General features: G+C 49.2%; 1 protein-coding gene across 1 annotated transcript; it reads left to right on the forward strand.

Annotated features, from left to right (window-relative positions):
- Positions 1-5,599: 5,599 nt before the first annotated feature.
- Positions 5,600-6,492, forward strand: LOC123081764 (chaperone protein dnaJ 11, chloroplastic). The gene has a single exon (XM_044504298.1). The coding sequence runs from the start codon at positions 5,697-5,699 to the stop codon at positions 6,195-6,197; it is 501 nt and encodes a 166-aa protein (XP_044360233.1). The 5' UTR covers positions 5,600-5,696; the 3' UTR covers positions 6,198-6,492.
- The last annotated feature ends 16,908 nt before the right edge of the window (positions 6,493-23,400 follow it).

Here is a 23,400-nt window from a genome sequence, read left to right on the forward strand (position 1 = left end):
GCAAGCAGCGGCGCACAAACTTGGAAGCGGCCGAGTTGCTTTTGACTGCTTCGCGTGGGGCCGTCGCATCGTGCTGCTGCACGGGCTGTCGCGTTGTAGGAGCTGCCCGCCACCTCTTCCTATCCCGTTGCGAGTCGTTGCGTCGGACGGAAATCTGTTGGAGCCGAGCTGCCGCCTGAGGCTGTGGCGGCAGGTCGTGCCGCCTCCACATGTGGCGGCAGGCGCCACGTGTTGGCTGCCAGACCTGCCGCCACGGCGTATGTGGTTTTTTTTTTGTCAATATGGTCTGCGAGTGGTCCTTTCTATCAATATGATAGCATATGTGGTCCTTTTAAACAAAAATTCCAACGATATCGGTAACATCCAGAGTTGAAGAATATCTTGATGGCCATCAAGTACCGGTGAGCACCAAATATTTTCTCCCTTTCTTTCTAATATTCCCTAACTTTTAATTATTATTTTTGATAATGTATTCGTAAAATGGGGTGGGCATGAATATTAAACTATGACGGTAACATCAAACAACAACAAGCCACTATAATTGGTGCTCATTTGGGAAAAATGTAATCCGTGCTAGAAACAACTGATTAAAAAAGGCATCCAACAAGCTCCAATCGGTGCAGCACAACAACAATTGATTGAAACAAACAGTAGCAACATGCACCCTCACCGAGTGATTTCTCTTTATAACATATCCTCTCAATATTTTTAGGGAGCTATAATAAATATTCCAATCATTTGGAATCACTCATGAACACACTTATACGATTAAAAATTTCATGTCTTTTCTACTTTAAGTTTGGTCCCCAAACTTTGCCCATAAATTTTTTTGTCGCCTTCCCAAGCCCCATAAAAAATCTGAACATTTTTTTAGACCTTCCAAACACCCGCTTCCCATTCAAACCAAATTCAAATGAGTTTGGATTCAACTCTTCCATATTGGGTGAAACTTCTTTTGTTGAGCTAAGTGTAAATCTTAGGCTCTACATTAAAAGTTTCAACATTCTCCATGCACCCAAGCCATTTCTTTTTCATCCTTCTCTTTTTCTTCTTCCTCTTCTTCTTCTTTCTATCTATGAAGGAATTTAGAGAAAGAAATTAAAGAAGAGAGAGAGGGAGAGAGAGAGAGAGAGCGCAGTAGTGCACAGCCCATCCGGTCTGCCAAGGCCCAGCCGCACCCACTCCTAATCCCCTAACCTAGCCCGATCCCCTCCAATCTCTCTCAATTTCCTACCCCCTCGTCTCCTCAACCTCACGCCGCCAGGAAAGAGCCCCGCTCGATCCCCATCTCCCTGACCCCCTCATCCCATGGCGCCCGCATCTGCCGCGCCGTCGGACCTTGTCAGCTGGAACCCCCGCATCTCCTTGCCTGCGCCTCATGCTTCACGACATGAGTTGCACGTCTCATGGTCGGCCGCTGGTTAGCCCCCGCGCTACCTTCTCCATCGCTTCGACCTCCCGCGCCTACGTCCTCCTCGCTGGCTGCTCACGTTTGTAGCTCCATCCGGAAGCTCCGGGGCCCCTTGATCCTCCTTTGTTGCTCCACCACCGCCCACCTTTGCACCTCACGACCACCTCCCACGACGTGCTGCTGCAAACTCCGCCTCGCCTCGGCCATGCCCGCATGCTAACCACGGCCAACCCAACCTGCAAGGCTTGTGGCCTACCCACCCTCCCGGACTCGCTCGACCCCAGACGCCATGGTTCCCCTCGTCCCGAGCCACTGGGGCCGAGCGGCTATGGCGGGCCAGAGGCAGCGTTGACCTGCTCGTTGGCCTACAATGTCCTATTCGTCGAATCATTTTTTCTCACTTATTTTTGGACTATTGGTTTATTTCCATAATAGTCAAGGACTTTTCTGCAAAAGTTACATGATGGTGAACCAACAAAAGCAATAGGTGCTTTATTAGTAGGTAAAGATAAAAGCGTGTACAACCACGTTGAACAAATCCGACCCTCTAACGCCAACTCCAACACACAACCCCATCTGACCCACGCGTGTCCATATTGATTCAAACGAACAAATGTGACAGCCCAATGCGTGACCCCATGCTCAAATTATGTTCATTTGGCGTCTCGATCGATCTATTTCTGGAGCAAATTTGCTTTCGGTTTGCATCCAGACGGACAGCAAACGGACGTCCACACGCTTGTTCCTCATCCTTGCCCGCCTCGGGCCTGCCTGTCGGCTGCCTACCTACTTCCCACCGCCCACATTGATGGCGCACACGTGGGGCGGACCCACTTGCCAGCCACCCAGCCACACGGTCGTCGTCCTTTTTAATGTGAAAGTTGTGGACCGGTCAGTCCACAGACTTTAACTTCCGGAGCCGCTGCCACCTCGAGCCCCGACACACGCAAACCCTAGCCCCCCCGATCGCCGCTCTTCCACCTCCTCGCGCAGCGTCCATGGCTTGAAAGTGGATCCCCGGCAGGGGAAGCACGACCACAAGGTCGGGTCATCCCCTGACCGTCGCAGCTGTTCCACCCCTTCGGCGTTTGACATCTCCCCACCAGCTGCCCCGCCTCGGCAGCGGCCATACGTGAAGGCTGAGATCTGCCATAGGTATTGGGAGAAGGGCACACTGCTTTCGTGCAACGACGTGCACCTCCCAAACAACTGGCACCTCTCAGCAGACCCCGTGCCTGTGCCTCTGATCCCGTTGAGCGATCACGCTCACCGCGAGGAGATCTATCACCGTGGAGCTACACCCAACACAAAAAAGTTGCAATCGGCGCCACAACCCACGATGCGCAGTCGTCGTTGATGCTGGAACGGAAGCAGCGGCCAGCAGATCACCGGTTGTGCGTGCTACTACGGCGGCGTCCTTTTTTTGTGTGCTACAACTGCCCGTGGAAAAAGTTGCATCTGGCCAGCGGAAAAGCTGCTACCGGCACTCGCAGAAGATGCGACGATGGCGACGTGTTGGAACTGGGGCAGCCGGACATTCCCTGCTTTTATTTGTAAAGTCTCTATTCCTCGGTGATCAAAGCTGATGCTGGAACCACCGTAGTTTTTTGCTGCAACCAATGGTAATTATTGTTGGAACCGAGGATGTTTTTGCTGGCACCGAGCGTGGATTTTGCCGCAACAGGCGTTCAAATTTGTTGGAATCGATTTTTGTTTTTGCTGGAACCAACAATGGTGGGCGACAAGGTGATGAGTGATGGTTTTGTTGGGACTGGTGGCGGGTTTTCCTTCAACCAACGACATTTTTGTTGGATCGATGGTTTTGTTTTGCTGGAACCAACGAACAGAGGGGCGCAATGTGATGCTGGGAGGGGGCAGGGGGAAGGGTGGCACGCATGGTGAGTACCACTGGCGACGAGCGAAGAGGAGGTGAACCGTGACACCCGGCGCCGTCGATGCTGCAACCGTCGATTGGCGGTGCTCCGATGGACGACAGGATGAGGATGGAATGCCAGGCGTGCAATCCAACGGTGCCGAGGCGCAGAATCGAAAGGCTACACACCGGCCGGCCCAAATTTGGGCTGGGCGGCCCGCGCCAGCCTTAGCCTTACGTTTTTTTTGAAACGGAGGCAAAAGATTTGCCTCATCCATTAAATAAGCAGAAGAGAATTGCCCGGTTAATTTAGCGGAAAACCGGGCAAAAACCGTCACAATCCGCTGAACGGCGCATACAAAAGATACCCCACACACACCTATACGGAGAGTGCCTTGTCGAGTTAGCACACAGACGTCATCGTCATCACCTCTCCCCAAGCACGCGTCATCGATGCCCCTAATCCTTGAGCAAGCGACTCCGACTTCGCTGCAAACAAACGTCGACTCAACCCTCACCGCAGAAGCCGTGCAGAAACACATGAAGATCCTGCTAGAACTCAGCCACCTGCACCGAGGGCAGCACAGCATCGCCTCTGAAGGAGAGATCCGAAGGAGAAACCATACAAGGTTGGCGCCGTGGAAGACCACCGAACAGACCGCCTGTTGCTTCCATCGTTGCCACAGGGGCCCCGCCGCCGCAGCTCCGACTTCACCGCAACAAACAAACCGAGGTAATCCCACGGACACGCCGGAGAAGAGCCGACTACCGCAACCACTGTCATGCCTTCGACTTCACTCGCCCCCATCAACGTTGTTGCCACAGAAGCCCCAGCACCACACCAACGCCTTCCACCAACCTCCTAGCACATCCACCGGTCCCTCTAACCGGAATGAACTTCAAAATCGATGCCCTCAAGAGGGAAATGACGCTTACGACCGACCCTCCGGGTCTAGGGTTTCCCCCGAAGTTGTGTCTCCCATAGGAAGTGAGAGCATACTGTCGACGCCTACAAGAAGGTTACGGTGTCCACAAACGCCGCCGTCACAGGTTCCAGCCATAGGCAGAAACGGGTTTTCACCCAACCCTCAAAACCTATGGTCAACAGCAAATTCGGCCAGCCCACCTGCATCTCCACGCATCCACCCCTGGAGCCAGATCCCACAGCAGCAACACCCCATCACGAGCAGAGGCCTCGATGCACAGCGCCGCCACCACGCCTGGCCTTGATGCAGAGAAGCAAGGAAGACCGCCCCAAGCCACCGGGCCAAGATCGCGCCCTCGCATCTGCGGCTCCTCGCTGGAGCGCCAGAGCTGCTCCACACCGCGCCGTCGCGAACTGCAGCTCCCTTGCCAGCACTAGATCCGCCCGGCCGCTGGTCACCGCGCGCCAGATCTGCGTGCACCGCCCCCTCAAGTCTCCGTCGCGGCCATGCGCGACGAAGCCGCCCCTTGACTCTGCTAGCCCGACGACGCAGCCCCTTGCCGCTGCTAGCCCGACGACACCGTCCCTTGTCGCCGCTAGCCCGACGACGCCTCCGCTCGGCTGAGCAGCCCCGCGCCGCTCGAGCGCCTCGCGAGAGGGAGAACCAGGCCCCGCCGCCGCCGACGCCGCGCGGGCTTTGCCCGGCGACGCCCTCCGGCGGCGGCGAGGGAGGGGAGGGGTGGGGTGGGAGTGTTGGGCGGCGGCGCCTAGGGTTTCTCCCGAGCCGCCCGCGGGGAGCGACACGGGAGAGTCTGGTTAATTCTGCCTTACGGTTTTTGTCAAACTTGATGTATGATGACATACTCCTCAGATAAGGGTTACGGGAACGAACGGGTAAAACTGACAGCGACTTATGCTTTTCTCAAGTTCCCAACATTGATATTTCAACTTTCTACAGAAACTTAATACTATTACAACTTGACATTTCTTTAATAGTACAAAGTGTGTACAGATGTCGGCCCTTACGTTACGTGACATGTACCTGCAGCCAGCAGCCGGAACTATTTGTGTAGTACGTATGTCCCTGTCACTATGAATCATGCCTGCAAACTAAATCGGCACCGTGAACGACTGCTTCAAACGAAACTCGTCACAGTTGCAGACTTGAGATTCGCGTTAACCCAATCACGAGGTGTTGATGGCAACAAAAATCAACTCGTCGGCCAGAGGCACATGACCGCATCCCGCCAAATCCGAAATAAGCCCCTCGAGTTGCGCTGCGGCCAGCCAATGGGAGCAGCCCAGGGAGAATCGTTGACGAAACAACGCGCAGCCAAAGGGACGCAACGCGAGCCACGCCCGGCGTTAACGAATAGCCAAAGCCAACCCCCCTCAAATGCCTCGTCTGATTGGCGATTGCCTCCTCGTCCGCCAGCGTTAAAAAGCAGCCTCGGCTCCTCCGCGCACCCGAACCGAGCCTCGCCACCATGATCTCCCCGCGCCCCACTCTCTCCTCCGGCTTCTTCTCCCGCTCCGCCTCCTTCTCCCGCCCCGGCTCATTCTCCCCCTCGCCGCCCGCCTCGCCGGCCGCGCAGCCTCCGCCGCGGCTGCTCTCGGCCCCGCTCGCGCGCCAGGCCACCTTCTCCTGCTCCGCCTCCGCCGTCGCCGCGCCGGGCCGCGGCGCCTCCTCCTGCTTCTACGACGTGCTCGGCCTGGACGCCGGCGCGAGCGACGGGGAGATCAAGGCCGCGTACCGCCGCCTGGCGCGCGCCGTCCACCCGGACGTGTCCCCGCACCCCGCCGACGACTTCATACGCGTGCACGCCGCCTACAGCACGCTCTCCGACCCCAGCAAGCGCGCCGACTACGACCGCCGCATGATCATGATCCCCTCCGCCGTCGCCCGCCGCAGCGCCCCGAACCTCGCCCGCTCGCCGTCGTTCCCCGGGTGCCGCCGCCGCACCTGGGAGACCGACCAGTGCTGGTGATCGACCGCCCGCCGTCCGCCCCGACCAGCGCTCACGCAGGTCCCTGACGCTTTCGGCCGGAGTGGCCTCCGGCTGGTTCCCCGGGCGGTTAGAAATGCAAAGGTTACCGCGGCCACTAGGCTCACTTGCAGTGGTGGCCGGGTCACTACGCTTCTAGTAGAATAAACAGTGTACTCTGTTATTAGCACAACGTACAATTAGTCTCACACTTCGCTGTGGCTTGTATATGTATATATAGAAAAACAAAAGATGGATGTATGGCGTCGTGTGCGACGTCCGTCTATTTTGAAGTCTACTGTATTATGCATGTTCGGCTTGACGTGGTGATCTGACAGTAGGATTTGTTAAATCGTAATGAGCTGGACTCCTGGAGATGCTGAGGGCCGGATGGTGATCTTGGCTTACTTTTCTTCTCGCGTGCGTGGTGGCTGCTGCGGACCTGGGGGGCTGCGGCTTGTGGAGTCTGAATGCTTCAAAGCGCTCCCTGTTTTCTTCGAGAGAAAGGAACTGCTGGTGCGAATCATCCAGTGGCAAGACTCCAAGTCGTCGCAAGAGCCGAGAGGGACTTGAATGAATATATGCTTTGCTCTAATTTGGTTTCCATCGTTCGCCACTCCAGGAGGACAGAATCTTAGCTACTATCGCTGTCCGTCATGAAAATTTACCACTAAAATGCTCTGCAGAACTAGAGCATCTACAGCCGGGCAGATCAATCCGGCCAAACGCTCGGATAGACGGATCATTCAAAAAACAAAAAATATCGACCCATAAACACCCGGACTGTTCGGCATCCCTCATATCAAGCCCAAATCTAGGACGGATATGAGGCGGCCGGAGCGCTCGGGTGAGTCCGCCACATCGAACGAGCCTAGACTGGCCCACACTCGCCCCCCACAAATATCTTCTTCTCAAGAATCTTAAAGCCCTAGACCGAAGTCCAATCCATTAGTCCACTTCACTCTCTTCTCTGTCCGCTCCACTTCGAGTCCCCTCCGATTCCGATCGATGGCCGGCAAAGGTAGCAACGTCGGCACCAGTGGCAGCTCAGGTGGCTCCGGCGACTGGTTGAGCCTGTTGTGCGATGCAGAGCCCGACGATGTGGAGGAGGTTGCCCTCTGCATTGCTTTGAGGCGTTCGCTGCTCGAACAAGGCAGCGGCAGCTCGGGTTCTGCAATGCTCGTCGCCTGTCGACACAGTGACGGCGACGTCGTCGGGCCGTCTAGCCTGTCGCGTAGCTCAGGCCGCTCCGCACCCGCTTCCTCAGCTGTCCAAGTACACCGTCCTCCATCGTGGGTTCAATCTGCTTCGGAAGGGGTACCCGGGTGTCGATGGGTCCTCGTGCCCGCGGTGCGGGTGAGGACACCTGAATCTGAGGCATGGGCGGCCCGTCGCGAGTGGCAGTGGGCGAGGAAGAGGGTGGCAGCTGGGGAGACACTGGCCGCACGCCAGGCACGCACGAGCGCGTCGGTGGATCCCGAGGTCGCGCTCCTCGCATCGATCCTCCACCGCTCCCTCAAGATGGTGGAAACAGATGCACGGCGGCTCCGCGGCAAAAATACCAAGGCACTCCGGCTCACCATCGAGCTGTCGGAAGAAGGGGCATCCAAGGAGGCGGCGGCCAAGGCGAGGACGGCCCAACATGTGAGGGAGCAGGACCGCTTGCTAAGGAGGCTGTCAGGGCAAAGCTGCTCCGACGACTCCAACCTGACGGACAGCTCTAGCTCCAGCCCCGACGACGATGCACCACCGCACGCCAACTCGTACACGCAGGGGCAGTGCAGTGTCAACGACCGCAAGAGGAAGGGGCGGCGAGGAAATGATGATTTCCTCCACCCTTCTCCATTTATCTATGTTTTATTTATGTTTTTAGTCGTTTATAGTATGAATTTCCGTTGTCCGCCTATGAATTCTAATCCTTTTGTCTGGCGATGAACTATGATTCATCTATAAAGGATGAATTAATCGTTGTTCGTCATGTTATGTACGTAGTGTTGCATGGGGTTCATGGGTTTGAGGTTTCAGATATGAGGGACATGGATGTGAGAGTAAACATATGAGGCGTGTTCGGTCACTGTTGGGCGCGTCCATGGGCGTTTGAGGGGCCGAATTTGCCGACCGCGGCTGTAGATGCATGTACTATAGCAGATGTGGAAGTGTTAGTGATCGACTAGAGGGGGGTGAATAAGCGATTTTTATGAAAGTTTTCAAAACATGGAAGTTTCGAAGACAAACGATAGAAATAAACATATTACCATGCAGCGGAAGGTAGACTACACTAGGCAAACCACAGTCAAGTATTCAATGAAGTGAAAGTACAATGACTAATAGCAGCTAGGCAGTAAGGATCAGGTAGGAAGATATTGTGAAGCCAATCAGAACAAGCAGTCACTCAGTGAAGACAAAAGATAATGCAATCATACAATGACTTCACAAGGACCAACAGTAAGTAAAGGGAAGGGAAGGATGAAACCAGTGACTCGTTGAAGACAATGATTTGTTGGACCAGTTCCAACTGCTATGACAGTTGTACGTCTGGTTAGGGCGGATAGGTATTTAAACCTGAGGACACACAGTCCCGGACACCTAGTCCTGAACACGCAGCTCAGGACACTTAGTCCTCACCGTATTCCCCTTGAGCTAAGGTCACACAGACCTCGCCCAATCACTCTGGTAAGTCTTCAAGGTAGACTTCCAAACCTTCACAGACTTCGTTCACCGGCGATCCACAATGACTCTTGGATGCTCAGAACGCGACGCCTAACCGGCTGGAGGATTCACAGTCCTCAAGTGTAATAAGTCTTCAGATCACACAGACAGGAAGACTTAAGTGATGCCTAACACTCTTTGGCTCTGGGTGGTTAGGGCTTTATCCTCTCAAGGAATTCTCTCTCAAAGGCTTCGAGGTGGGTTGCTCTCAAACGACAAAAGCCGTGCTTTAACTCTGAGCAGCCAACCGTTTATGGTTGTAGGGGGTGGGCTATTTATAGCCACTAGGCAACCCGACCTGATTTGTCCGAAATGACCCTGGGTCACTAAGGAACTGACACGTGTTCCAACGGTCAGATTTCAAACACACACGGCAACTTTACTTGGGCTACAAGCAAAGCTGACTTATCCAACTCTGGACAAGATTTGCTCTCATAGTCTTCACTCGAAGACATAGGATTTTGGTTAAGCATCACTTCAGTCATTCTGACTGGTTCTCTTGGACCCCACTTAACAGTACGGTGGTTCCTATGACTCAACAAAGAAAAACACAGAACGACGAAACTGCTAAGTCTTCGCGCTCCATAGTCTTCACGCGATGTCTTCTCTTGTCATAGTCTTCAATGTGAATGTCTTCACATACCACCTTTGACTTCAATGTCTTCATACATTTTTAGGGGTCATCTCTGGTAGGAAAACCGAATCAATGAGGGACTTCTACCTGTGTTATCCTGCAATTCTCACAAACACATTAGTCCCTCAACTAGGTTTGTCGTCAATACTCCAAAACCAACTAGGGGTGGCACTAGATGCACTTACAATCTCCCCCTTTTTGGTGATTGATGACAAACTAGTTGAAGTTTTCAACGGGGAATATAATATGTGAAATTGTAAAGGATAGGGAATTGTCTTCATAAGTTGCAAGGGCTCCCCCTGAAGATGCGCATATAAGTAATTTGCTTTTGGAATGCAAATGCACATGGCAGGTTGTACTTGTGGAGATCCTCTTCAACTTATGATGACAATTCATCATGCATGAAAAGTATGTGAAGATAATGACATGCATAATGAAAAATAGACGTATGCAAAATGATCTAAGTGCGGAATTTATCGTCGCACATGCGGAATTTATCATCGCATCATAGAATAGCAAATAAGTAGCAGACGACCATCGAGTTTAAGTGTTACAACTCAGAGAACCAAATGTATCAAAACGAGAGTTGTAAACACTAGGCAAAACATAAAGCAACCGCCCATATGGACCCGCTTGAAGAATATCAAACTCATATGCTTCTCCCCCTTTTGTCAGTAAGGACCAAAAAGGTTTGAAGACATAGAGCATCTACTCGTTCCCATGAGGAGTAGGTGAAGCAGCAAGGTCGTCGGTGTTGTTCGGCGGTGCAGACGAACTCGGGGCAGTGTCGATGCGTGCAGAAGTAGGGAGCGGTGAAGTGGCATCGTCTTCTTCCTCGGTCACTCTGGCATTCACAGCTGCAGAGGAAGAGAACTCAGAGTCTTCAAGAGACGGAGTTCGTCGCAGCACAGTCCTTCTTGGAGGTGTGGAGTCAAACTTGAAACGTTCAGAGAAGCCATACTCTTGAAGATCATCTTCAGAACACATAAGCGTCAGCCCTTTCCATGTACGCCGACAGGTTTCATGGGCAACAAAGGCATTCTTGGTGGCAAGATTGCGAATGCGGTTGACACCCACCAAGAGGCTTTGCATTTGGCGCTTCAGCCAGTCATGATGCCTATCCTGTTTCTGATGAAGGGCAACCAGAAACTCTCGGTCATTGAGAACACGAGATCGCTTCTTAGGCCGTTGAGCAATGGTGCTTTCAGTGGCTTCAGTGAGGGCACGATGAGGTGCACATGTAGTACCAGCCAGAGGATAAACACGAGTGACTGCTTCAACTCCTTCAATGTTTTGAGAGAAACTTTGATGCTCAGCATTCTGAAGACTAAGAGGCTCCTTGGCAGGCTCTGGATAGATGGCTTCAACGGACATATCAACGTCAGGCAGAAAGATCTGATGATTGCGAGCAGAGGGCTGATATGAGACAGCTGAGTGTAGTTTGATCAGCCGCATTATCCATGGAGCGTAAAATTTCAAGCCAAAAAGATCAGATCCTGATGCAGCAAGTTGGCGGATGAAGAAGTCTTGTGCATTGAAGCATTTGCCGTGAAGAATATAAAAGACCAAAGTCTTCATTGCACCTTCCAGCTTTGCATGTGGAGAATGTCCTTTGATGGGCCAGAGAGTTCGCCTGATAATGTGATAGATAGTGCGTGGCAGATACTCAAGGTCTTCAACAAAGAACTCCTTAGGATATGCAGCATCTGGAGGCAAAGGCTTCATCATGCTAAGCATCTGACTCATGTTCGGTTCAGGCTTCTGAAAGATGCTCTCCATAGCTGCACTGTGAAGCTGACAACCAGGTTCATAAAGATCTCCAGGAGTGGGCAGACCAGTGAGCTCAATGATATCAAAGGCTTTGGCTTCGTGATGAACATTGCCGGTCATCCACTCAAGGACCCAAGTCTTCGGATCTCTGTTGTAGCCACGAATGTGAAGAGTGGCATAGAATTGGAGCAGCAACTCTTCGTTCCAGTGCTCTTGGTCGGTGACGAAAGGCAACAATCCAGACTCTTTGAAGCAATCCAGAGCTTCTTCCAAGCAAGGCAGACCAGTTATGGCTTCAGTGTCAAGACGCATATGAGGGAAAATGCGACCTTGATTGTACAGAATGCATGAGTAATAACTTCGCTGCGGATAGCTCCAGAACCGATCAGAAGATATTCTTTCCCTTGAGTAGGGGTTCTTGGCGCTATTGAAGAAGGTGTTGTCTGCTTTGAAGCCATTGACATTAAAGGATCCGGGTGCTGATGCAGGACCTAGAAACCTGGGCAACCTTGGCATTGGCTTCTGTACCTGAGGCCTGTGCTCAACGTGATAGTCAAACCGAGGACCAGCAGCAGGCGCGGGAACAGGAGCAGTAGCATCATTGGCTTCACTGACTTCTGGCACATTTGTTGGTGCAGGCTCCACATTTGCTTCAGCCATGACTACGTCATTGGCTTCATTTGTGTTGGTGGTAGCAGCCTCAAGATTCTCAACCTCCACTTGATGAGCTGGAGGGTCGGGCACAAACACGTTCTCCTTGAGAACAACTTCTTCAGTAATGAGGGGAGTAGGGACACGTTCTTCTTCTTGTGTGTCGTCGGCTGATGCAGCCGGAATGTCTTCAGCAGCTTTAGCCTCAGACTCGGAGACATTCACAGTAGGAGTGGCATCTGGAAACACTTGACGTGCAACAGATTGGTGGGGCACTTCTCCTTCTGGAACGCTCGAAAGAGGGACTTGATACCTTGGTCCTTTGCGAAGCCTGCGTAACGCTGACGACGTCTCTGGAGATGGAGTTGGCTAGGCCTCAAAGTCATCTTCTTCATCTTGCCGGGGTGGTGTGACTTGTTGTTGTGGGTGATCAGCCCATGATGCATCCTGAGCAATTGGCGTCAGAGGACGACCAATGCTGATGAGTTCGCTGTTCATGAGAACAGGCGATGATACCAAGTTGTGCTCGATCTGAGGAAGAACTACATCATCTTCAACATTGTCATGGTGACCAATGTCTTCAGCAGCGGTGGGATCAACTGCTGGAATGTCTTCAGCTTCATGAGCCTCTGTGGAAGCAGGCTCTTGCACAATCAGTTGGTGCTCTTGTTGTGCAGACGCAGGGCGAACCATTGAGATAGGTTCAACAACTAAGGGCTCTGTGGGAGCAGCCCGATCCTTCTTGGTTTTGCACTTCTTCTTGGAGGGAGCATCGTCAGAGGCTTCAGGATGTTTCCTCTTTCTCGCTTCAGCCTCAATAGTCCTTGTCTTCTTCAGTTCTAAAGCGGTTGACCTGACCTTTGGCTTCGAGCCAGTCATGCTGGATGGGAAGACAATGGGATGTGCTTCCTGCCTTGGTGCTTCGAGTTCGGCCACAACTGCCTTCTTCTTCTTCTTTGCAGCCATCCTGGGATCGATGCCAGGACGACCAAGGGCCTTGCGCTTCTCAGCCTCATTGTAGGCTTGCACACACTTGTCAGCCAGGCTCTTCATGCGCTCACGAGAACCTTGAGCTTCTTCACGCTTCTTGAGAAAGGCTTCTTTGAGCTCGTGCAGCATGATCTTGAAGTTCTTGACCTCTTGCACGCTGAGCTTGGCCATGTGCTTCTTGAACTGAGCTTTCTCAAAGTCGATCTTTTGCTTCAGTTCAACGATGCGCTGAGCTAGAGCTAGCTCTGAAGCAATGGCGCCATGGAAGGCGACACTGAGGCCAATTGGAAGTTGCAGATCTTCAAAGCTGAGGTTGGGCGTGTCAAACCACTCATCAATGAAGTTGTGGATGATTGCCACATCAAAGAGAGGCAAATCATTGAAGATATCTGCTTCTTCTTTACTCTTGATTAGTTGCTCAAGAGCGTCGTCTGCAAGATCTTCATCGCTGGACAGATCAACGGTGTCGTTGCGCAGAATAGAAGCAGCAGTCAGTTCTTGGCTGGTGTGTTGCAAAGGCATCTTTACTCTTGAGGGCTTGGAGATGCGTGACAAATCTTCAGACTACACACTGTCTTCAGGAGGTGCAGTAGCCAGTGGCTTCGCTCGTGAGATTTTTGGTGCCGAGGCAGGCATTGAAGCTTTAGGATTCTTCAGTTTCTTTGGCTTCGGCGGTGCAGGCGCTTCATCAGATTCAGCGTCATCTGCAGGCTCATCCACGGCTGTCCCTTGAACCATGATATGAGTGATGAGACCTTCCAGGTTGTAGAAGGGCCCAACAAGATTGGGTTCAGCTTCGCGGGTGCCATCGGCATGGGGAGCAGAAGGACCAGGGTTGAAGTCTAGTCCCAATGACTTCTTATTTTGCTTAGACGAATTCTTGGCAAACTGGAAGTTGCGTTTGAACAGATTGTCGTCACGACACCATAGCAATGACGATGGGTGTGCATCCGCAGGCTGTGGTCCACGGACCATGCAGGGATAGTAGCCTTGTTCAATGGCTTCATCTCTGGACCTGGGTTGAAGATTTCTGTATAGGATGTCTCCCATGGTCGCTTGATGACATTTTTCTCAGCATATTCCTGGGTCACAAACCGGTACTTGAATCATTGTTCTGCCCAATATCTTCGAATCCATTGGATTCGGGTCTTGCGCTGATTGTAATCCTCTTCAGGATCTGTCTTGTAAAGCTCTGAGAGGTCATCAGGCAAATCTCTTGACGTTCCCCCACGACGCTGTCTGCCACCCTTCCTTACTGATTTCTCTGCAGCCATGAACTTCAAACTGAATGGCTTCAACACGTTCAAAGGTTTCAAAGGCTTTCGCTTGCTGGACAAACAGGAACTGGCTTCGGGAGAATTTATATGATGGTGTAAGAATTCTGCAAATGAATGCAGACTATGAGAACCAAGGGATTCTCCCACGGACATGTACCTGTGACAACATTAAGGTGCGAGGGAAGGGGAAGAGGTCATATGCATTCTCAGAAGATTTTGAAGATAAATGAGTTTAGAAGACATTGACCTCATCGTGCGAAGACATTCACTAATAGATAAGGAGTTGGTTCCAGATTTGTACGAATCCACGAATTAGTACAAGTGAGGAATCTAACTACTATGTGAAGCATAAGTGAACATACTAGGCATATTTTGAGATGCAGTATGAAATAGATCCAACTTGTGTGAATAGAAACTTCTTATGGTAGAAAGTGATGAATCTATAGGATCAAAAGGGGCCGTAAAAAGGAAGTTTTATTTACCACACGAAGAACTGCTAGACGAAGAGGGAGATGAGGCCGAGAAGTTCGATCGTCCGTGCCCTAACTTGGTGACGGAGGACACCTACGGCGACGGCGGAGAAGACGATGTCCGCGGCCGGCGTGAAGACGACGTCGGAGAGGTCGCGGCAGCTAAGCGCTTCGTCGCCGGCGTCATCGAGGGCTAGCGGTGGCGCTAGGATTCGTGCGAGAGTGGAAGAAAGGATAATGACTGTGGTGAGGCATGTATTTATAGGGACAGGGACGGCACAGTGTTATTACACAGGTGCCCCTGGCGATTCACATCTGAAGGACACGTGGCCATCATGCAACATATCGGAGGTTGTTCCACGTTTCCACGCACGCCTGGATTGTCGGGTGGTCGTTCCCACTTCTCCGAGTTTCAGGTGAAGGAATTAGCATTGAAAGCGGACTTAATGTTTGTCTCTGTATCTTCTGCTGACAAGGACACAGAGAAGACATTCGACAGTTTTAAGAGAATGCATATGATTTGGAGAGATAGAGTTTGAGATAGAGAGGTTAGGGTCCGATCACATTCACTTAGTTCAAAGGATTCAACAAGAAGACATAGCTATAAGTGAATGCTGTAGAGGACAGAACACTAGTATATATATATAATCAACATAGTGAAGATAATCATGAAGACAGGTTGAGATTGAAGCCAAACCAAATGTGAAGACATAGCAAATGCAACGCATGGGTGAAACACTTCAAACAGAAGAATTTGGTGGTGGCGTTACCCACCGTATAGGAAGTATTAGACCCAGACATGGCGCACAATTATCGTGGCGCTCCGAAGTCAAATTCCACATTAATGTATTCACACTTAGAATGTATGTCTTCATGGACTGAAGATATACTTTACTTCGTGTGTTGCACATCTAAGTCATCAATATGCATAAGTGTTAGGATGTGTGCCTGATCACAGGACATTTGAGGATTCCAAGATATTTAGCTCACACCGTAACTTGCAAAATCTCTTCTCATCCAAGGGCTTGGTGAAGATATCTGCCAATTGCTCTTCAGTGTTGACATGTATGATATCAATATCTTCCTTCACACCATGATCTCTGAGAAAGTGATGATGAATTTCAATGTGCTTTGTCTTCGAGTGCTGAACTGGGTTGTTAGCAATCTTGATGGCGCTTTCGTTGTCGCAGTAGAGTGACACTTGCTTCAGATGAATGCCATAGTCTTTGAGTGTTTGCTTCATCTACAGAAGCTGAGCGCAGCAAGATCCAGCAGCAATGTATTCAGATTCAGCAGTGGAGAGAGATACACAGTTATGCTTCTTTGTAGACCAACATACACGTGATCGTCCCAGAAAATGACATGTGCCTGATGTAGACTTGCGATCCACCTTGTCACCAGCATAATCAGCATCCGAGAATCCAACCAGATCAAACTCTGAGCCCTTTGGATACCATAATCCTAGTGTTGGGGTGTAAGCTAAATATCGAAGAATTCGCTTCACAGCTAAGTGATGCGATTCCTTTGGTGCCGCTTGAAATCGAGCACACATGCAAACACTAAGCATAATATCTGGCCTAGATGCACATAGATAAAGTAAAGAACCAATCATGGAGCGGTATATCTTTTGATCGAACTCTTTACCATTATCGTCGGGACCCAGATGATGTTTGGCTGGCATTGGCGTCGTGAAGCCTTTGCAGTCTTGCATACCAAATTTCTTCAGGCAATCTTTGAGGTACTTCTCTTGAGATATGAAGATGTCGTTGCGTTGCTGACGTATTTGAAGACCAAGGAAGAACTTTAGCTCACCCATCATGGACATCTGATATTGCTCTTGCATCATATATCCAAACTCTTCACTGTATTTCTGATTGGTGCAGCCAAAGATAATGTCATCCACATATATTTGGCACACAAACAGTTCACCATCATATGTCTGCGTGAAGAGAGTGGAGTCGAGGGAACTAGATTTGAAGCCTTTGCTCTTCAGGAAGTCTTTGAGTGTGTCATACCAAGCTCGAGGGGCTTGTTTGAGGCCATACAGTGCCTCGTTGAGCTTGTACACCATGTCAGGATATTTTGGATCTTCAAAGCCAGGCGGTTGTGCAACATACACTTCTTCTTCAATCTTGCCATTGAGAAAAGCGCTTTTCACATCCATTTGATATAGAAGTATGTTATGATGATTTGCATATGCCAGCATTATGCGTATGGCTTCAAGTCTAGCCACAGGAGCAAATGTTTCATCGAAGTCAATCCCTTTAACTTGAGTGTACCCTTGAGCAACGAGACGAGCTTTGTTTCTAACAACTTGACCATGCTCATCCTGCTTGTTGCGATATATCCATTTGGTGCCTATTATATTGTGCTTGCGAGGATCAGGACGTTTAACCAGTTCCCATATATTATTCAGCTCAAACTATTGAAGCTCTTCTTGCATAGCTTGAATCCATTCAGGTTCCATGAAGGCTTCTTCAACTTTCTTGGTTTCAGATATTGAGACGAATGCGAAGTGCCCACAGAAATTTGCTAGCTGTGTTGCCCTTGAACGAGTGAGTGGACCTGGTGCATTGATGCTATGAATTATTCTCTCAATCTGTACTTCATTTGCAACATGAGGATGTACAGGACGAAGATTTTGCTCTTGCTGATCATTGTCATCGTTAGAGGGATTGTCTTCAGGCTGAGCATTGTCTTCAGGTTGATCAGGTGCGGAGATGATAAGTTCCTCTTCAGGTTGAGCTTCAGACGGTATGATTTCTCCAGTTCCCATAAGTTTGATTGATTCACTGGATGGAACTTCCTCTAGCACATTTGGCAAGTGCTCTCTTTGTGAGCCATTCGTCTCATCAAACCGCATATCCACTATTTCAACCACTTTATAGTGAAAAAGGTTGAAGACTCTGTAGGAGTGCGAATCCTTTCCATGTCCAAGAATAAAACCCTCATGTGCTTTTGGTGCAAATTTTGAAGTGTGATGTGGATCCTTGATCCAGCACCTGGCGCCAAATACTCTGAAGTAACTGACATTTGGCTTCTTGCCAGTAAGGAGCTCATAGGATGTCTTGTTTAGAAGCTTGTGAAGATAAACACGGTTGATGATATGGCATGCAGTATCAATGGCTTCTGGCCAGAATTTTCTTGGAGTCTTGTATTCATCAAGCATCGTCCGAGCCATCTCAATAAGTGTTCTATTCTTGCGTTCAACGACGCCATTCTGCTGTGGCGTGTACGGAGCTGAGAATTCATGTGTGATGCCTAAGGTATCAAGATATGTATCTAGGCCAGTGTTCTTGAATTCAGTGCCATTGTCACTTCTGATGTGCTTTATCTTGGCGCCATAGTTGTTCATTGCTCGACTGGCGAAGCGTCTGAAGACATCCTGCACTTCAGTCTTGTAGAGGATTATATGCACCCAAGTATATCTTGAGTAATCATCAACAATGACAAAGCCATAGAGACAAGTAGCAGTAGTAAGAGTTGAGTAATGAGTGGGACCGAAAATATCCATGTGGAGCAGTTCGAAGGGTTGAGTCGTTGTCATGATTGTCTTCGAGGAATGCTTGGCCCTCGTCATCTTTCCTGCTTCACAGGCACCGCATAAGTGATCCTTCTTGAACTTGACGCCCTCGATGCCTATGACATGCTTCTTCCTTGCAAGGGTGTGAAGGTTCCTCATGCCAGCATGCCCTAGCCTCCGATGCCAGAGCCAGCATTCAGAAGATTTTGCTAGAAGACATATGACAAGTTGTGGTCCTGCTGAGAAATCTACCATGTACAAATCATCTTTCTGATACCCTTCAAACACTAGTGACTTGTCAGATTCCATTAGAACAAGGCAACGATAAAAAAAAGGGCAACCTGGTGCATGTAGCTCCCGCTTGCGCAGGGTCCAGGGAAGGGTCCGACCACTTTGGGTCTATAGTACGCAGCCTTTCCCTACATTTCTGTAAGAGGCTGTTTCCAGGACTTAAACCCATGACCTCATGGTCACAAGGCAGCAGCTTTACCACTGCACCAAGGCTCCCCTTCAGAACAAGGCAACGATATTTTCCAAATATCACAATCATGTTTAAATCGCAAAGCATTGAGACAGACATTAAGTTGAAACCAAGGGATTCAACAAGCATGACTTTATCCATGTGTTGATCCTTTGAGATTGCAACTCTACCTAGACCCAATACCTTGCTTTTACTAGTGTCAGCAAATGTGATGTGACTTTTATCAGATGGACGTAAGGTTGAGTCCATGAGAAGGCTTCGCTTGCCAGTCATGTGATTTGTACACCCACTATCAATAATCCATTCTGAAGCTGCTAGTGTCGTACCCTACAGTGCAGTTAGGGGGATAGGCTTCACGAAGAGAATTGTGAAGCAAAAACATTTGACGAACCAGTGGATTATTAAAGCTTAGATCGAGATTAGGACTGATAGGGCAAGTAGCAAGCGACTCAGGAACAAAGTACATAATAAGACCATTTGGGCATTTGATCTTGCGCCCTACAAGATGTGTAAGGTCCTCAGCAATAGCGTCAGACGATTTTGGTTTTCGGATGGAGACCTTTCACTGCAAAAGAGAGTTAAGCTTTCTTAGCCACCCACATCTTCAAGGGTGGCTTCGAAGCAATGAGTCTAAGTGCAGCATCTGAGAACTTTGGCTTTGGAGCCCTAGCAAAAAGTCTTGCAGGTGGGCAATAGTACTCATAAGAATAAGCAGAATAGTTCTTGGTCTTATGAATATGGCGGTTTGATGAAACGCGCTCATATTCACAGGCCTGAGTATGGTTTCCCTGCAAAACATTTGTGTTAGTGCGACTCAGGTGAGTCCTCTGTCTGTATGAAGCCTTTGAACCGTATGAAGCCTGTGGTCTGGGGTTTGTCTTCTTCACCTGTGATGTCATGATGACATTCACATGAAGATTTTCCAAACACCTTTTCGGCTCCCAGATCTTCTTCATAGGCGGTCCATTCCTGCAGTTAGTACCAATATACCTGGCAAACACTTCACCATTCTGATTCTTAAACAGTTTATAGTTTGCATCAAAGGATTCATCAATAACAATGGGATTAGCACAAGTGAAGCCAGATAGGGTGGATGGATCCGCTGGAGGTTACTTTGCAGCAACCCATGTGGTTTTGGGGTACTGCTCAGGTTTCCAGTAAGAGCCATCAGCATTCATTTTCCTTTCGAACCCAACACCCTCTTTCCTAGGGTTTCGGTTCAGGATCTGCCTTTTGAGGACATCACATAGTGTCTGATGCCCTTTGAGACTTTTGTACATCCCTGTTTCAAGCAGTGTCTTCAACCTAGCATTCTCATCAGCAATAGCAGTGGTATCCTCAGCAGAGGGGTTAGTTACCACATCAACAGTTGAAGATATTGCAATAGTAGAAGTAGTAGAACATTCAGCAACAGAAGTAGCGTTATCACGCTCAATGCATTTAAGACATGGTGGTTCAAATCCTTCCCGAGCTGAACTAATCTGTTCGGCGCGAAGTGACTCGTTTTCCTTTTGAAGATCTTCATGAGCCGCTCTCAATTTCTCAAGATCTTGCTTACTTTGAAGATAATCATAGGAAAGCCTTTCATGAGTTGTTGAGAGCGTTTCATGACGACTTTCAAGTTCCTCATACTTAACGTGAAGATTTTTTATGTCTTCAATTAAGGACTGAGATTGAGTCATTTCAGCGTCTAACAGATCATCGCTTTTGTCTAACAGTTTTTGAATGTGTTCCATAGCTTTTTGTTGTTCAGTTGCAATTTTAGCAAGTGTTTTGTAGCTGGGTTTGGAACCACAATCAGAGTCATCGTCACTAGATGTTTGATAGTGAGTAGTGCGTGTGTTTACCTTGGCACCGCGTGCCATGAAGCAGTAGGAAGGAGCGGAGTAGTCCTTGTCATTTGCATCGGTGTCGGTGATGAAGTCATTGTCTTCAGTGTTGAAGATGGACTTGGCAACGTATGCTATAGTCAAACTCGCAACGCCAGAATCAGACTCCTCCTCAGACTCCACCTCCGCCTCCTCAGAAGCGGACTCCTCCTCAGAATCCATTTCCTTACCAACAAACGCACGTGCCTTGCCAGATGAGCTCTTTTTGTGTGATGAAGACTTGGAGGAGGACTTGGAAGAAGACTTTGAGTATTTCTTCTTCTTCTTGTCATCAGAGTCATACTCCTTTCTCTTCTTCTTCTTGTTGTTCTCATTGTCCCACTGTGGACACTCAGAGATGTAGTGGCCAGGTTTCTTGCACTTGTGACATGTTCTCTTCTTGTAGTCATGAGCAGAAACTTCATCATTTCTTGAGCTTGATCATGAAGACTTTCTAAAGCCTTTCTTCTTGGTGAATTTTTGGAACTTCTTCACAAGCATAGCAAGCTCCTTTCCAATGTCTTCAGGATCATCAGAACTGCTGTCAGATTCTTCTTCAGATGAGGAGACAGCCTTTGCCTTCAAGGCACGAGTTCGCCCATAGTTGGGACCGTAGATGTCTCTTTTCTCAGAAAGCTGAAACTCGTGTGTGTTGAGCCTCTCAAGTATGTCAGACGGATCGAGTGTCTTGAAATCAGGACGTTCTTGAATCATCAGGGCTAGGGTGTCAAACGAACTGTCAAGTGATCTCAGGAGTGTCTTGACGACTTCATGCTTGGTGATCTCAGTAGCGCCAAGGGCTTGAAGCTCATTTGTGATGTCAGTGAGTCGATCAAATATGAGATGGACATTCTCATTGTCATTTCTCTTGAAGCGGTTGAAGAGGTTGCGAAGGACACTAATTCTCTGATCTCTCTGGGTTGAGACGCCTTCGTTGACCTTGGAGAGCCAGTCCCAGACTAGCTTAGATGTTTCTAAAGCACTCACGCGGCCATACTGTCCTTTGGTCAGATGACCACAGATGATATTCTTGGCAGTAGAGTCCAGTTGAACGAACTTCTTGACATCAGCAGCAGTGACACCTTCTCCAGCCTTGGGAACGCCATTCTTGACGACATACCATAGGTCGCCATCAATGGCTTCAAGATGCATGCACATCTTATTCTTACAGTAGGGATATTCAGTTCCATCGAAGGCAGGGCACGCAACGGAGACTTTAATTATCCCTGCAGTCGACATAGCTAAAACTCCAGGTGGTTAAACCGAAACACACATAACAAGGGAGTACCTTGCTCTGATACCAATTGAAAGTGCTAGTGATCGACTAGAGGGGGGTGAATAGGCGATTTTTATGAAAGTCTTCAAAACATGGAAGTTTCGAAGACAAACGATAGAAATAAACCTATTACCATGCAGCGGAAGGTAGACTACACTAGGCAAACCATAGTCAAGTATTCAGTGAAGTGAAAGCACAATGACTAATAGCAACTAGGCAGTAAGGATCAGGTAGGAAGATATTGTGAAGCCAATCAGAACAAGCAGTCACTCAGTGAAGACAAAAGATAATGCAATCATACAATGACTTCACAAGGACCAACAGTAAGTAAAGGGAAGGGAAGGATGAAACCAGTGACTCGTTGAAGACAATGATTTGTTGGACCAGTTCCAACTGCTATGACAGTTGTACGTCTGGTTAGGGCGGCTAGGTATTTAAACCTGAGGACACACAGTCCCGGACACCCAGTCCTGAACACGCAGCTCAGGACACCCAGTCCTCATCGTATTCCCCTTGAGCTAAGGTCACACAGACCTCGCCCAATCACTCTGGTAAGTCTTCAAAGTAGACTTCCAAACATTCACAGACTTCGTTCACCGGCGATCCACAATGACTCTTGGATGCTCAGAACGCGAGCCTAACCGGCTGGAGGATTCACAGTCCTCAAGTGTAATAAGTCTTCAGATCACACAGACAGGAAGACTTAAGTGATGCCTAACACTCTTTGGCTCTAGGTGGTTAGGGATTTATCCTCTCAAGGAATTCTCTCTCAAAGACTTCGAGGTGGGTTGCTCTCAAATGACAAAAGCCGTGCTTTAACTCTGAGCAGCCAACCATTTATGGTTGTAGGGGGTGGGCTATTTATAACAACTAGGCAATCCGACCTGATTTGTCCGAAATGACCCTGGGTCACTAAGGAACTGACACGTGTTCCAACGGTCAGATTTCAAACACACACAACAACTTTACTTTGGCTACAAGCAAAGCCGACTTATCCAACTCTGGACAAGATTTGCTCTCATAGTCTTCACTCGAAGACATATGATTTTGGTTAAGCATCACTTCAGTCATTCTGACTAGTTCTCTTGGACCCCACTTAACAGTACGGTGGTTCCTATGACTCAACAAAGAAAAACACAGAACGACGAAACTGCTAAGTCTTCGCGCTCCATAGTCTTCACGCGATGTCTTCTCTTGTCATAGTCTTCAATGTGAATGTCTTCACATACCACCTTTGACTTCAATGTCTTCATATATTTTTAGGGGTCATCTCTGGTAGGAAAACCGAATCAATGAGGGACTTCTACCTGTGTTATCCTGCAATTCTCACAAACACATTAGTCCCTCAACTAGGTTTGTCGTCAATACTCCAAAACCAACTAGGGGTGGCACTAGATGCACTTACAAGATGCATAGTCTTCACAGGCTCCAAAACCATTTTGAACCGCACAACAATATTTTTTGGAAGATTGCGGAGACTGTCTGCAACCTTTGATTTGGCATAACCCAAATACTCCATATTTTTGTGTACCCACCCGTCAATGTCTATGTTCTCTC

The sequence above is a fragment of the Triticum aestivum genome, chromosome 4A, assembly GCF_018294505.1.
Source record: "Triticum aestivum cultivar Chinese Spring chromosome 4A, IWGSC CS RefSeq v2.1, whole genome shotgun sequence".
In the NCBI taxonomy this organism is placed as follows: Eukaryota; Viridiplantae; Streptophyta; class Magnoliopsida; order Poales; family Poaceae; genus Triticum; species Triticum aestivum.

What these genes read in the sequence shown, in the direction of transcription:
- LOC123081764 (XM_044504298.1), top strand. Translation starts at nt 5,697, where the DNA reads ATGATCTCCCCGCGCCCCACTCTCTCCTCCGGCTTCTTCTCCCGCTCC.